Raw genomic sequence first — 15,284 nt, 5'->3', positions numbered from 1 at the left:
TTCATTTGACTTTGACGGTGATTGATAGAGCAGTGTTTTCATTAACGATTTTAGTTTTGCCCTAGTTCTGTAGAAATTTACCCTAAATGAAATTAAAAATACCCTGATTTAGGGCGCATAGTTCTGATATTCTGATATATAAAAAGAAAAACAACATTTACCTTTCAGTATAATTTCATGATCGTAAATCTTGATTCTTGTGACAAAGGTAGGCAGGTAGGTAGTTAACTAAGTAGTTAAGATCATAATTTTGTTCCAATTTCAAAAAATAATAACTCTGAGTCTTATATGAATACATAATGAATATCTAGCTTATTAACTAAATTAGCTATATTATATAATCTTTATATATATATTTTCGTGTTTTCGCACCTATCCTCTTTGGATGAATTAAGGAAAATACAAAATATAGATACGCCCCAGCGCATCCATATTTTGAATATATTGGTATAAAAAATAACCACCTGAATTTACATTTTACCCTAAATCCCTGTCAACCTAAAAAAGCCTAAGAAACTTACTATTAGTCGTTTCCCCCTAAAATAAGGTAAACTCTAATAATAGAAACACTGTTCTGACTGACAGTGACATTCACGATTTAACTTAATCATTCATCCAAGGACTTAAGTCCACTTTTTATCTTTTAATATTGAATTTGAAAATGGCGGGTTCGATTCTCGTTGGGCAGTAAACTGTAGTTAAAACGTATAGTTAAAATATTTTTAAAGCGCTATCTCTCCTACTCTCATGCGTATTTGTATCTTCCGTTTTACTCATCAGCGAGAACGGATTTTATCCGTCATGTAATAATCAGTGAGTAAAATTATATAATGTTATGGCTACACAGAAAAAGTGAACAAGTGGCATAATTTTAAGTTATAAATATTTTTTATATTTCAAAAAATGTATATTTTTTAACAACAAATTATGTATAGGTACAAGTGTTAGTTATAAATCAAACTAAGAAATCTAAATTAAAACTAAATAATTAAATACTTAAAAGCTAAATAATTAAACCTTATCGATTTAATCGCAGCGAGGTGTGAGGTAATTGCAATAAAAAAAAAATTTGCATTCGTGACTCCGCAATGTGCATACCTACCTGCAAGTACGCGACAGGTCGAGATGCCAATCGGGGAGGAAACGCCCCACCCACCCGCACAGTCTCCGCGCTAACCCGGTGCGGGCGAGCGTGGGTGATTTGTGGGTTTGCGGGGCATTCCCCCACCTTTTACCCCGATTTGCCATCTCGATCTGTCGCGGACTATAGGTATCTAATTACTTCAAAATGATTACGAATCCTTTGTACCATCAATTTTAATTAACTAAAATATTGGAAATTAATAATTATTACCTATGGATTGATCAAAGGAACGGCTTCAAAAGCGGCTTTACTTTGGTTTGCTTTTGCAAAATGGACGGGTTTTCGTTTCATTTCATTTCTATTCATTTATTTATTTGCATTATATTGATGAGGTACAATCATATCAATCTTCTCATCAAACTTTTATGAATGTGGGATTTGTGGAGTTTTTAGGGTTTAGGCTTCGATTTATTATTATTAATAGTAATAAAATGGGATTGAGGCTATAGTCCACCACGCTGATAGTTATAGTCCACGCCAATCAATTAATAGTCGTTCTTGAACTGAACCGCAAGACGCGCATTTTTAAACGTCAGTGGGAAGCGCGACGCGGGGGAGTGGAGCACTCCAGCTCGCGCACAGCACCACACCCCGCGTTCGCCAACTGCATTAGTGTGAGTCATACACCCGCACTCACATCGTAGGTCAGATGCGGCTATTTAACTGCTGGGAACTATAAATACTTCAGCCTCATATTCGGGTTCGATCCCGGGCTCGCACATTTAACTTCGTTTTACTTCTTCTGTAGTATGGAACCCTCGGTGCACGAGTCTGTCTCACACTTGGCCGGTTTTTGTTTAGGTCATGGGGATCGGTACATTAATGGTTGTATACCTTTATCTGTCATATAAATTATAAACTGCTTTAAACATATCAAGGATTTAAAAGCATGGCTTTAAAAGCTCCCATAAAACTTTAATGTAAAAACGGCATAAAATTGTTCGTTTTAAAATATTTCAAAGTTTATAAACGATTCCACAAAAAGGAGATTAAAATATAAGAGAAATTTTATTTTTAAACGCAGATTTAGTATGTTAAGTATTAGAAAAGCAGAGATGTACAACGTTATAGTAAACAAAATATAGTTTAAGGACTTAAGTGAACAAAAGCATTTTTAAAATATACTTTTTTACAAAAAAATAAAAACTGACTTCAATACCTATCAGTGTTTGAACACTAAAAATAAGAAAATAATTTAGTTTATTACCAAATATATTATGTACCTATACGAGAGCTAATATAGTTCTATTATAATATTTTTTTAACTGTACTCTATGCCAGACAAACCTGAGTCAGATAAAGAATGAGGCATTGTTTTGGAGTGGAGTTTTCCACTTCACCTTATTTAGTATACCAAGTATCTATCCTGAACAATGTGAAGCGCTACGAGTAAAATATAAGTTGTTCCTGCGAGTAGTTAGCCTACAAACAAACAAATAAAAACAAATAACTAACAATCCAGTAGTCGTGTAAAAAGAGCAAAATTTCAGCTCAGCGACAACAATGGTATGACAAAATCTGCTTGTTTAGCCTTCCGACCTATCCTCATTCCTCATACTATACCATAGGTACCTACAACCAGAGAGATGTCACATCACTAGAGCTAGGTGATTCACTAACTGAGTGTTCAATGATTAATGATAGCCACCGAGCTCATTTGACATTGGTTGGTTCTACATTGCTACTACACTGAGTGATATTAAAATGATTTTTCGTACAAAACCTTCAATGGATTAAGAAGAAATGTCAAATGAGCTCGGTGGCTATCATTCATCGTTGAACACTGAGTTAGCGAATCACCCCGTAGGTCTGATTGCAGCCAAGCGCTAGTCTATAAAAAAACCGGCCAAGTGCGAGTCAGGCTCGCGCAATGAGGGTTCCGTACTACAGTCGTATTTTTTCGACATTTTACACGATAATTCAAAAACTATGATGCATAAAAATAAATAAATTTTTTTAGAATGTACAGGTGAAGACCTTTCATATGATACCCCACTTGATATAGTCACTCACTTCGAAAATTGAAAATACTAATAATTATTAGTTCATGACCACAATTTAATTTTTTTTGTGTGATGTAACCACAAATTCACGGTTTTCAGATTTTTTGCGAAATGTCAGCTATAATATCTACCTACCTGCCAAATTTCATGATTCTAGGTCAACGGGAAGTACCCTGTAGGTTTCTTGACAGACAGACAGACAGACAGACGGACAACAAAGTGATCCTATAAGGGTTCTGTTTTTCCTTTTGAGGTACGGAACCCTAAAAAGAAAACTCTGACTCAACCAACATCGGGATACTTTACTTTAGGTTCCCTAGTTTGCTTTAGAGCCATTATGGACGGTCGATAGTGGCCCGACAACTCAATCGCAGGAACCACCTCAGAGAAATGCGTAAGCGACGCGATTTGCCCGGTGCTTTAGACTTTTTGGAGTTAGGTTCTTAAGTTGTATCCTGATTTTATTGTCAGTTCGCGAGAATAAGCGTGCTTTAGAGCCTCAATAGCTCAACGGTAAAGGAGTGGACTGAAAACCGAAAGGTCGACGGTTCAAACCCCACCAGCGAGAAGCTACTTATTTATCTTTTAAGTAAACTAAAGAAAATTAAAAGTATGTATAGGTACATGACAAATAATTAGCCCTTGGCTGACTTAACTGGTGGTAAGTGGACAATCGAAAATTTCCGTCGGTAAAAAAAATATTCCTCTATTAATGTCATGTCTCGGTAGCTAACCTTTCCGTATTGTGTATTGCATGTATAGCTGTATAGAGCGGCTCAGCATCCCTACACTCTAAACAGCCCCTACTGCTCCAGTTATTTGAGGGGCAAAGAAAACTACTGGGAAAAATTACCGCCGCGGCGTTACCATTGTTGCATTTGTGCTGTACAGTTTGTACAGCTGTATATTTTTTCTAAGTGGCGTAATTTCCTTCATTAAATCCGTAAAACAAATCCTCAGAAATTATTGGTAGGTAGGTACTTACTTAGAGCGGTTATGCACTCATCCAAGTCCGTGAACATACGGATATCGCACTAATCCGATCTCTGATCTAAATGCAAATTATTCAGTGGACATTGTAATGTGTTAAAGAAAACGCCGAACCATTTGACATTTGATATATTACAGAAATCTACGTCATATTAGGTATGCCCGATTTGAATCTGAGGCACATCCGAGGCATATCCGAGATATTCTCACGGATGACGGAGAGAAATCGGATGACGGAAGTTGGATCTAGTGCGTAAGCTAAAATACAAATAGTTCTACGACTACTTCGGAACGTATTTTAAACGGACTCGGATCGGATGAGTGCGTAACCGGCCTTACTGTTTTTATACTTTTAAACCGACTTCCAAACAAGAGATTTTCAATTCAGCATGTATTTTTTTTATTGTATCCGGGAAAACTTCGGAAATGACATCAAAATATAATATATTTGAAATCTTTTGATGAATAAATAGTATATGACACTTGAAAGATGAACTGATATTTCCAAAAATTTTGAACATCAGTGCCTTTATTACAAATGCAAAAGTGTGTTTGCTTGTTGTTTTAATGGTTTGTTGGTTTGTCCTTCAATCACGTCGCAACGGTGCAACGGATTGAAGTGATTTTTTGCACGGGTATAGATAAAGAACTGCAGAGTGACATAGGCTACTTTTTACCACGGGATTTTTAAAAAACCAAATTCCACGTGGACCAAGTCACGGGCATCAGCTAGTACAAAATAATATAATAATTTTAAAAAATCAATTTCACACCAGTAGTAACGCTCTTCGGAACCCTGATTACCAGAGGGTTCAACACACCCACAAATAAACATTCAACCCCTCTCACTCACCCTCCACCCGTCCCTTTCTAACACCCTAACGTCCATCTACCTGTTTCCCTCTCACATTTTCCCGTGAAAATCGATCGCACCAACATTTCGCCTCCTACCACCGTGGGAACTATACGCGAAGAATTTATTTTCTAACGCGCATTTTATCGTGAAATTTTATCAAAAACGTGTTTTTGAAAATTGTGGTTCTAAAAAGTACTATTAATAACTTTATCAGAGTGATTTTCAAAGTGTCCGTGGTGATTTCATTGCGTATTCAAAAGGTAAGATTTTTATGCGAAGAATAAAATAAATATTTAATTTAATCTTAGAGTTTGCTTTAAATTATTTAAATAACTAACTCTACCCAATTATTTTCTTAATCCAGTATTTTATCAGATGTGAAATTATTCTAAATCACCCGTAGGTATTTTAGGTATAGACTTCCGCGTCCATTTAAGACTTTAAATGATATTAGACAGCTACTTAAATATTGGGCAGCTTGAATAATACCTAATTTTACATAAAGAATGAGAAAAAATTGTCTTTACTTTTAAATGATTTAACATAGTTGTGCATGATAGAAAAACCTATGTATTTAATATAGTTAGTAAGTTTTATGTTAAAATCGCTAGTAAACCATTCAATAAAAATAAAAATAATAAAAATAATTTTATCGGATCGTGATAAAAATCTCCTCCATTTTTTGAAGTCGGAAAAATAACACTGTATTTTTTGTTTTATTTAGATTTATTGATTTTGTTTCTTAGCTGGTTTTTATTTTAGGCCGTAATAAATAATTTTTTATTCATTGATGTGGTCGAAACTGCCTGACTTCATACAACTTAAAAATTAGCCTACCTATATACCTAGGCATTTCACATTTTTTTTAATCAAAATCTTAAAAAAGAATTAAGTAATAGAACAAAATATAATGATAAAGAGATGCGCAATTTTACTCATCCATACTAATATTATAATTGCGAAAGTGTGTCTGTCTGTCTGTTAGCTTTTCACGGCCCAAACGTTCAATCGATTTTTATGAAATTTGCTAGAGTTAGCTTATATCCCGGGGAGGGACATAGGCTACTTTTTATCCCGGAAAATTAAAGAGTTCCCACGGGATTTTCAAAAACCTAAATCTACGCGGACGAAGTAGCGGGCATCATCTAGTTTCCAATGCATTTTAGAGTAGTACCTGCCTAAAACTCTAAAATCTTATTGAATCATTGAATCTCTATCCAAGCACTTTCGTTCGAAAATTGACAAATATCCGGTTGACTGAAGCGAATGATATTGCAAATTGCAATTTCTGAACGGAAGAGGCTCCGGAGATCAGTCAGTCTATTTCGGAAAACCCATCAATCAATATTACAATCTCAATTGTTGTGATTGGCTGAAATTGTGCGATTCTTGTTGCAACAAGGCATTGTAGCCGTCGATATAAATGACAAGATATGGTCAAGCGAACAAAATTTTTCACGATTTAGGAACCAAATAAATCAGCGACACCTCTTAGATACTATTGAACGACCCGTTTGAAATCCAGACGTCACTGAGGTTGCATTGGTTCTAAAGCACCACTGAGTGGGTGCCATTTTATTTGTTCAATAACCCTGTCCATACGAAGTAATATATAAGTCAATGGTTATGAATTAAAATGTGCTTTCATTATGGAGTGATTGTTATCATTAGATTAGGTACAATTATCTTACAAAGTACAAACTCATGACAAAACGTGGTGTCTGAATATTAATAGAGAATAGATAAAAACTTAGTGGGTAAGGTCGCCGGTTCAAACCCCACCCATTGCGCTATTGTCGTACCTGCTCTTAGCACAAGTTGTTTTATTTGTTACTAGCTGATGCCCGCGACTTCGTCCGCGTGGATTTTGGTTTTTGAAAATCCCGTAGGAACTCTTCAATTTTCTGGGATAAAAAGTAGCTTATGTCCTTCCCCGGGATGCAAGCTATCTCTGTACCAAATTTCGTCAAAATCGGTTGAACGGTTAAGCCGTGAAAAGCTAGCAGACAGACAGACAGACACACTTTCGCATTTATAATATTAGTATGGATTTTAATAGTAGGTAGTCAAGTAGCATTATTTGTTGTTATATATACAACAATTATAATATGCCGCTATAACAACAATTATAATAGTTTCAAAATGGCTGCCTTGTAAATTTAAAAAAGTATAAAATTATATTTCACGGTAGTAGGTTGGTATCTACGGAACGCATCATGTGCGAGTCCGACTCGCACTTGACCGGTTTTCATGAAACCATTTTCCAACATAGTTCACACCCCTGTTCTCGGCTGAACGCATGTTTTCTTTGCTGCTCTTTTATGGAAAGCATAGACTAAAGAGGATGAGCACTTACGTACATTGGAGTTCACATACAAGCTTTTAGCTTTGTGAAGATGAGATATGATGGTTAAAATCTTTGTTTTAATGTACCTAATGACTATAATCTTATCTTGATTGTATTTTAAAGTTTAACTAAAAGTACCTATCATATTTTATTGTAGGTACCTAACTACAACAAATTGTATTTACAATTATTATTTGTAATAAATTAATAAGGTAATTTATAATTAATAATATAATATATTAAAACAATAATAAATAACTAGGGCCTTGGACTGTAGTAATAAAATGATGTGATTTTTTTGTATAGCGGTAGTTTATGGGACTAGAATTCAGAACAATTAAAAAAGAACATGAATATCACGCTGTACGGAAGGCGTAAAGGCGTAGACAGAGTAAGCTGAATAATGACGTCACAATCCGTAAACGACAATTTTTTTCAATGTCTAGGGCTCCATACCTCAAAAGGAAAAACGGAACCCTTATAGGATCACTTTGTTGTGCTAAAAGTTTTGTAAATTGTAAAAATTGAAAATTGTGTAAGTAGGTAGGTTATAAATTTTGTAAATTGTGTAAAAAAATAGTTTTGCAATAAATAAAAAGTACCTATGTTTATTTCACCAATTAGAAGTAAGGTTTAGGTATATAGATTAAAAAGACCGTAGGTAGGTTAGGTAGGTAGTACACAAGAGGCAAGGGTGCAAGAAGTATGTAATTTTCTTACGTATTTCGTTCCTTATTTTGCAACCCTATAAATTAAAAGGATCAAAGTCCCCAGGATGACGTAATTATGCTTTGCCGCGTTCACGCCTTCACACGGAGGACGCCTTGAAGTGGGCGAGCCGAGGCCCGAGACTCACTTTATGTAGACCCTCACCTTTGACTGAAATAATATATGAGTGCTATTGCATTAAAGTTTTCTGCTAATGGTTCAAACTAGGTAGTAAATAGTTTAATTAATAATTGTGAAAAATGGTTTAGTTAATTGTTAAAAGTTTTGTAAAATTGTAAATTGTGTAAGTAATAGAGTTTTGTAAATTGTGTAAAAAAAGTTTTGTAAATTATAAAAAAAATTGTTTTGCAACAATTAAAAAGTATGCTTTACGAAGTAGAAGTAAGGTTTAGAACTTAGGTATATCGATTAAAAGGTCGCAAGTATGTAATTTTCTTACCTATTTCTTGCCTTATTTTGCAACCCTATAAATTAAAAGGATCAAAGTCCCCAGGATGACGTAATTATGCTTTGCCGCGTTCACACCTTCACACGGAACGCCTTGCAGTGGGGGAGCCGAGGCCTAAGACTCATTTTATGTGTAAACAGTCACTCACCTTTGACTGAACACTCAACAGTCTATATTATATGAGTGGAAAGGTGCTATTGCATAAAAGTTTTCTGCTAATTTTTTTTTACGTTAGGCTTTCTGTAACGGAACGAGGTTTAATAAGCCCCGTGCCACCATAATGGTAGTTTCGGGACAAGGTTTAAAGCACCCCGTACCGCAGGATTGGAAAGTACAGACAAAGCAGTGCCGCCGTGAACGTGTTAGGCCAGTTTCTAAATCACCATGATTTGGGAATGCAATTCCCTACAGCATCAGTGTTGAGAAGTTGGGTCCTTTTCTCGCTGTTCTGTGGTAGAATAACTAAGTTTCCTCGTCCGCAGAGTGCAGTCGGTATGCGGGGGTCGTGAGATGGACGGTATTCAGATGGAACCCATCGGCAAGTATAAGGCCGACCGCAACGGATCCGCTAAGGGTACCTACACTTTCTTTTTTTTACACAACTTCTTTATTTTACACAAAAAAGGAGTTTTGCAAATTTTTTCAAAGTTGTTGTTGTTGTTGTCTGAGTTTCTTTATATCACCATAACTTCTAAATACCTGAACAGATTTGATTGCATGGGGTACCTATAGTTAGAATCCTTATATCATTTGTATTTCATAGAGATACTGGAATATATTTTTTTTTGTAAAAAAAAATTAATATGGCAGCTGCGTAGCGCCATTTTCAAATTAGATTTTTTTAACTTTTTAATAAGTTTTTCGCAGGATAGTGGGGTTTTTTGAATTCTTACATTAGGTACAACTGGCGCGTAAACACAAGTTAATAGACTTGGACTCAACGGGTTTAATTTAAAAATTTCCTTTTTCAGCGGCTGCGTGGCGTAACATGGTGGATCAAGATCTCGATGATGTGGCATTTTTAGCAGGTGAAAATCTCGTATGATAAAAAGAAAAGTCCTGACTTACTACTCAGTTGTTCTTATCTCAAAACTGTTACAAAAATCTACCTTGTACCTTTTTCTAGACACAGACAAGGCCCGGGAAGCGCGTGAGCTAGGCGACGCGCCTGTCGCGGTGTGCTCGCAGCGTCGCGCGATATTTATCGCCGCGTTAGTCTTCATTGCCATGCTCACTACAGCCCTCATCATTGTGTACGCTACTCCACAACCTGGTACGTACTTGTATCTAGCACGTGAGCTAGGCGACGCGCCTGTCGCGGTGTGCTTATGTTGTACGACGCGGCGTGACTTCCGTGGGTCGCGGCTGAAGAGAAATGCATGATTGATGCGACACTAAACACTAATAAAATGTGCTGGTTGATGCTATACATTTTCGTAGTGATTACATACTTTTTGTGACAACAGTGACGACGCGACAGCGTCAGTCGTCATGTACGTCTATCAACCCCCTTCTACTTTTAGTTACTTACATAAAGTAGTACTTAGAAATTCTTTGCTTACATACAACTCTGCAACATCATGAATTTTTTTCACAAAATGTTTGATATTTTTCCTTTCTTTGTAGAATGTCCATGCTTAGCAGAGTCTGACTTAATGCCGGGTCAACCTCCGACGGGGCCAGAAGAAAACGCCACTGCTGCTAATAAGTAAGTACCTATAATATATAGCTTAACTATACTTTTATTAACCTATCAGAAACTAGGATAATCTCATCACAATGTTTTCTTTGTGTAACTTTTAAAAATATTTAAGAGTTATCCCAAAAAATGGGGAATTTAGAAAAACTGATATTTCCAAAAAGTTTGCGGCCAAACTAAAAACTTTGGTCCTACGTATAAAATTTTTTCTAGGAAGATTAGTGTTGAAAATTCCCACGTTTTTGGGGATATGTCACTCAAGAACTATTTTAGATAGGTATAAGTAGACGGCAGAATATGAAACTGTAACATAATACCTAAGTACCTACACTAACATACATTTCTATAACCGAATAAAAATTGATATGATTTTTATTTTTTCTTCGCCAGAGAACGAATAGCAAACAATGGCATGGTGTTTCCATGGCGCGGCGCGAGGTTGCCGACTTTCTTGATCCCAAAACACTATAGTTTATGGCTACATCCCAATTTGACCACTGGAGAACTAAGGGGTACGTATCACAGTACTATACATTTCACAGTACAGTACTTATTCCAGTTTACAGTAGTTATTTATTCCATTTACAAATCATTTTTTGTAATTTACAGAACTTTTTTCGTCTTTTTATTACAAATCATTTATTTATGCTATGTATTGGTTACAAGTTTATTTAAAATTGTTTTAAAACAGTAGGTAAGGTAATGATTTACACTTTCTTTGAACAAAACTGAATTATTAGTTAAATGATAGTCACGATGTTTTGAAAAACGTCGTGAGGAAACCTGCATTTCTGAAAGTTCTTCATTATGTTTTTGTTATTTATTTATTTTATTTTAAAACGAAGATACATTTTAAATATTACATTACTGACTATTCTGGTGTATCAAAAACATCCGTGCACCGGCATTCCTTGTGTTGGCTCGTTATATAGATAGTTACACTACATGTGTAAAGTCTACTAATCCACATTTGGCCAGTATAGTGGTCGTAAACTCTTCTCATTTTGAGAGGAAAGTTCTCAGTAGTGGACCAACGATTGGTTGACATAATGATCATAAATATTTTTTCTTCAGGCGAAGTGTCAATAGACTTCAAAGTGGACCGTGACACGATCTTCGTAGTCCTCAACGTGCGTGACATGAATGTGACTGAACGGGCTCTGTTCAAGACTGGGGGGTCTTTGGGACCCAAGGTCGTGAAGACCCTGGACTACCCGCCTGCAGACCAGACTTATATCGAGTTTAAGGTAAACTAGCTAATATTTAGCTAAATATTTCAGTTTCTCTGATTCTGCAAATGTTCATGGGTGGCGGTAATCACTTAACATCAGGTGACCTGCCTGCTTGTTTGCTCGCTATTTGTATTTTTTTAATTAGCTATATGCAGCATACGACGCACTCACCACCTAATCCGCACCCCCGCACAGTCCCCGCGCTAACCCAGTGCGGGCGAGCGCTGGTGACGTGCGGGTGTGCAGGGCGTCTCCCTGTCTCATACCCAGATTGCCATCTCGACCTGTCGCAGACTATACATAGATATATTACGTTTGTACAGTACGCGGCAGAAAATAATGTACATAGACCTTTAGAATGACATTTCGGCTTTGCAGAGCGTTGTCTCTGTCACTCATACCCATGTGACGTTTTGTCAGTCCCAACGACAGAGACAGTGCTCTACAAAATCGCTCTCTTTCTAAAGGTCGATTATTGTTTTCTGCCGCATACTATATGGGATAGCTGTAATAGCCTAGTGGTTAGGATGTCCGCCTTCTAATCGGAGGTCGGGGGTTCGATCCCGGGCACGCACCTCTTACTTTTCGGAGTTATGTGCGTTTTAATTAATTAAATATCACTTGCTTTAACTGTGAAGGAAAACATCGTGAGGAAACCTGCATGTCTGAGAGTTGTCCATAATGTTCTCAAAGCTGTGTGAAGTCTACCAATCCGCACATGGCTAGTGTGGCAGACTATGGCCAAAACCCATCTCACTCCGAGAGGAGGCCCGTGCTCTGTAGTGAGCCGGTGATGGGTTGATCATGATGATGATGATGACTATATGGGAAAACTTCTCTTAACAGTAACGGCTTGTTTTGATTATTTCAGGAAAAGCTCCGACGGAAGTTCAACTATACGCTGAGTCTTCGCTTCATCACGAAGCTGGATAGAAGTGATAAACAACGAGGATTCTTTTTGGCTGGCACACATCGACAGTAAGTCGCTTCCGATCACTATTGATTGTTTTTGGGGTTCCATACCCAAAGGGTAAAACGGACCAGATAGATCAGTCAATCAGTCAGCCAGTCAGTCAGTCAGTCACATTTTCCTTTTAAGTATATATATAGATTTGGAGTAATAGTTCATTTTAACGCCACTTGAGAGTACCTAACTCAGAATTTTATTATAGGTATTTATAATGGCCGCCAAATAGTACAGCTGTATTGATGCCACTATCTTTAGATATTTCCAAATTACAAATTTCAAACCCCTATTTCACCCCCTTAGGGTTTGAATTTTCAAAAACCTTTTTTAATCAATCAGCCCCCCAATTGTGTAAGAATAACCATTTCATGGCTATCGCAATCGTCAAGAAATTCTGCCCTTTGATTGGTTGATTCGCTGTTTACATTTTTTCACAGCCAATCAAAGCGCAGAATTCTTGACGATTGCGATAGCCATGAAATGGTTATTCTTACACAACTGGGGGGCAGGTCATTCAGTCAGTCACCTTTTCCTTTAATAAAGAAGACAGGTTTAATGAAAATATTTTAGCACTGTAAATATTTAACAGTCGTTGCGCAGTCTCGCGATTTTGGCTCACTCACGCAAGATCAGCTTTTCCATGCTTGGACGAACCGCACCTGCGAGCCACCTTCAAGTTGACGGTAGTGAGGGATAGATTCCACGTTTCTCTTACCAACATGCCCATAGTGGCCACTGAGGAGGCTGGCTTCTACTTGGGACATAGACTGGTAAGTAACAATCGAATCAAACATCGTGTAAAAGTAAGTAAGCTAAAAAGTTCTGTAATTTACACAAAATACAGTTTTGTAAATAGTATAAAACCCTCAGCTATTAAGTATTTATTCGTGTCAAACTAAGACATCGTGTAAAAAGTAAGTAGTGTAAGGTGGCTATAAAGTTCTGTAATTTACAAAAAATACAGTTTTGTAATTAGTATAAAACCCTCAGCTATTATTTAGTCGTGTCAAACTTAGTGGCGTAAAAAGTAAGTAAATATCGAATGTAAGTAAGTTTGGAAAAAGTTCTGTAAATTACAAAAAAAATACAGTTTTCTAATTAGTTTAAAATGTAAATTTAAGTAATCATTTTCAAATACAAAGAAAGTTTTGTAAAATCATCAATATGACGATGATGAAAAATAAAATAAAAAATAAACAATAAAATATTTTAAATACGGTATTTTACACCAAAATTATGATACGTGTCTACAATATTTAATGCTACATAATTTAATCCAGCTCCAAGACGAATTCGCCGTATCCCCACCAATGGCCCCCCACATGATGGCGCTAGCGGTGTGCAGGTTACAGAGGAGGGCCGCACCCCCCCTTCCCACCAACACCTCTGACGTCACTGAAGTACCAGACGAGCTGGTGCTGCCCCCGCCTGAAATCAGCCTGTATAGCGACCAGCAAGTCATATTAGATGAGTCCGGGTGAGTCTAGTGTTTTGCCTCAGGTCGAGGCAATCGTTGCCTCGGGTTGAGGCAAGTACTCATAAGATGCAGATCTTTCACAAGCATATTTATGTGCTTACCAGTAAGTATTTTTATCTTGTCTCAGGTTAAGGCAAGTGTTGCCTCGAGTTGAGGCAAGCGCTCGCACAGAGCAGTTTGACCCAAATATGTACTGGGCAGTATTTTTAGTTTGCCTCAGGCCGAGGCAAGTGCTGCCTCGAGGTGAGGCAAGCGCTCATACAGACTTGCCACAAGCATTTTCACCTGGCCTCATGATGATTATAGCTAAATCTTTCTCATTTTGAAAGGGGACTCGTGCTCAGTAGAGGCACAGAGTCTTCTTCCTGACCTTATCTCACGCTACGTGGGGTCGGCACGACATGTCTTCTTCTTCCACTCACTTCTGTCATCCGTCAACGTATCCACCCCTTTTTCACGCATATCTTATTTCACGCAATCCATCCACCTTGTCTTTGGTCGTCCTCTCCTCTTTTTTCCTTCCACATGCATATTTACCATTCTTCTAGTGACAATTGACATGGCTTTCTTGATTCTTCCCTCCGCAATATATGCCAACCTATTTCCCCTAAAGGCAGTAGAGGCATAGAGTAAGAAAATGATATTACAGGGCCAGCCAGTTTGAGATGATGAAGACGTCATTTAACGCATTGTTTTTCAGACCGTTGCTAGAATGGGTCCAGAAGACAATCCAGCTGTTCGGCTATGAACTGAACACGTCGTATCCTCTACCCAAATTTGGTAAGTCCTCTATTTTTATGGTACCGTACGTCAAAGGGCAAAAAAAACCGGTCAAGTGCGAGTCGGGGTTCGCGCAATGAGGGTTCCGTACTACAGTCGTATTTTTTCGACATTTTGCACGATAATTCAAACATTATGACGCATAAAAATAAATATAAATCTGTTTTAGAATGTACAGGTGAAGACCTTTCATATGATACCCAACTTGATATAGTCACTCACTTCGAAAGTTGAAAATACTAATTACTAGTTCATGACCACAATTTAATTTTTTTTGTGTGATCTAACCCTAAATTCACGGTTTTCAGATTTTTCTCCAAATGTCAGCTATAAGATCTACCTACCTGCCAAATTTCATGATTCTAGGTCAACGGGAAGTACCCTGTAGGTTTCTTGACAGACAGACAGACAGACAGACAACACAGTGATCCTATAAGGGTTCCGTTTTTCCTTTTGAGGTACGGAACCTTAAAAAGGAACGAAGTGATCCACTGTCCGTCTCTTGAGTCTGTGAAGAAAACCTATAGGGTACTTCCCGTTGACCTAGAATAATGTTTGGCAAGTAAGTAGGACATAGAGAACAAGTAAAGGAAAAAATCCGAAAAGCCTGAA

At 37.2% G+C, this 15,284-nt stretch overlaps 1 protein-coding gene across 1 annotated transcript in view; it reads left to right on the top strand.

The window, feature by feature from the left end:
- The first annotated feature begins 5,090 nt into the window (after nucleotides 1-5,090).
- The window catches only part of LOC117995157 (leucyl-cystinyl aminopeptidase-like), a 32,241-nt gene continuing 22,047 nt past the window's right edge, over nucleotides 5,091-15,284 (top strand). Inside the window, exons 1-11 of the mRNA XM_069508358.1 lie at nucleotides 5,091-5,253; nucleotides 9,000-9,091; nucleotides 9,489-9,545; nucleotides 9,644-9,790; nucleotides 10,144-10,225; nucleotides 10,607-10,728; nucleotides 11,291-11,463; nucleotides 12,320-12,426; nucleotides 13,005-13,185; nucleotides 13,696-13,892; nucleotides 14,593-14,672. Coding sequence (XP_069364459.1) covers nucleotides 9,028-9,091; nucleotides 9,489-9,545; nucleotides 9,644-9,790; nucleotides 10,144-10,225; nucleotides 10,607-10,728; nucleotides 11,291-11,463; nucleotides 12,320-12,426; nucleotides 13,005-13,185; nucleotides 13,696-13,892; nucleotides 14,593-14,672 — 1,210 coding nt within the window. The 5' untranslated portion in view covers nucleotides 5,091-5,253; nucleotides 9,000-9,027. The remainder of the gene's footprint in view (nucleotides 5,254-8,999; nucleotides 9,092-9,488; nucleotides 9,546-9,643; nucleotides 9,791-10,143; nucleotides 10,226-10,606; nucleotides 10,729-11,290; nucleotides 11,464-12,319; nucleotides 12,427-13,004; nucleotides 13,186-13,695; nucleotides 13,893-14,592; nucleotides 14,673-15,284) is intronic.

Source organism: Maniola hyperantus, chromosome 28, assembly GCF_902806685.2.
Source record: "Maniola hyperantus chromosome 28, iAphHyp1.2, whole genome shotgun sequence".
In the NCBI taxonomy this organism is placed as follows: Eukaryota; Metazoa; Arthropoda; class Insecta; order Lepidoptera; family Nymphalidae; genus Maniola; species Maniola hyperantus.
The sequence above is the reverse complement of the archived record's forward strand: the minus strand, read 5'-3'. Positions and strand labels throughout refer to the sequence as shown.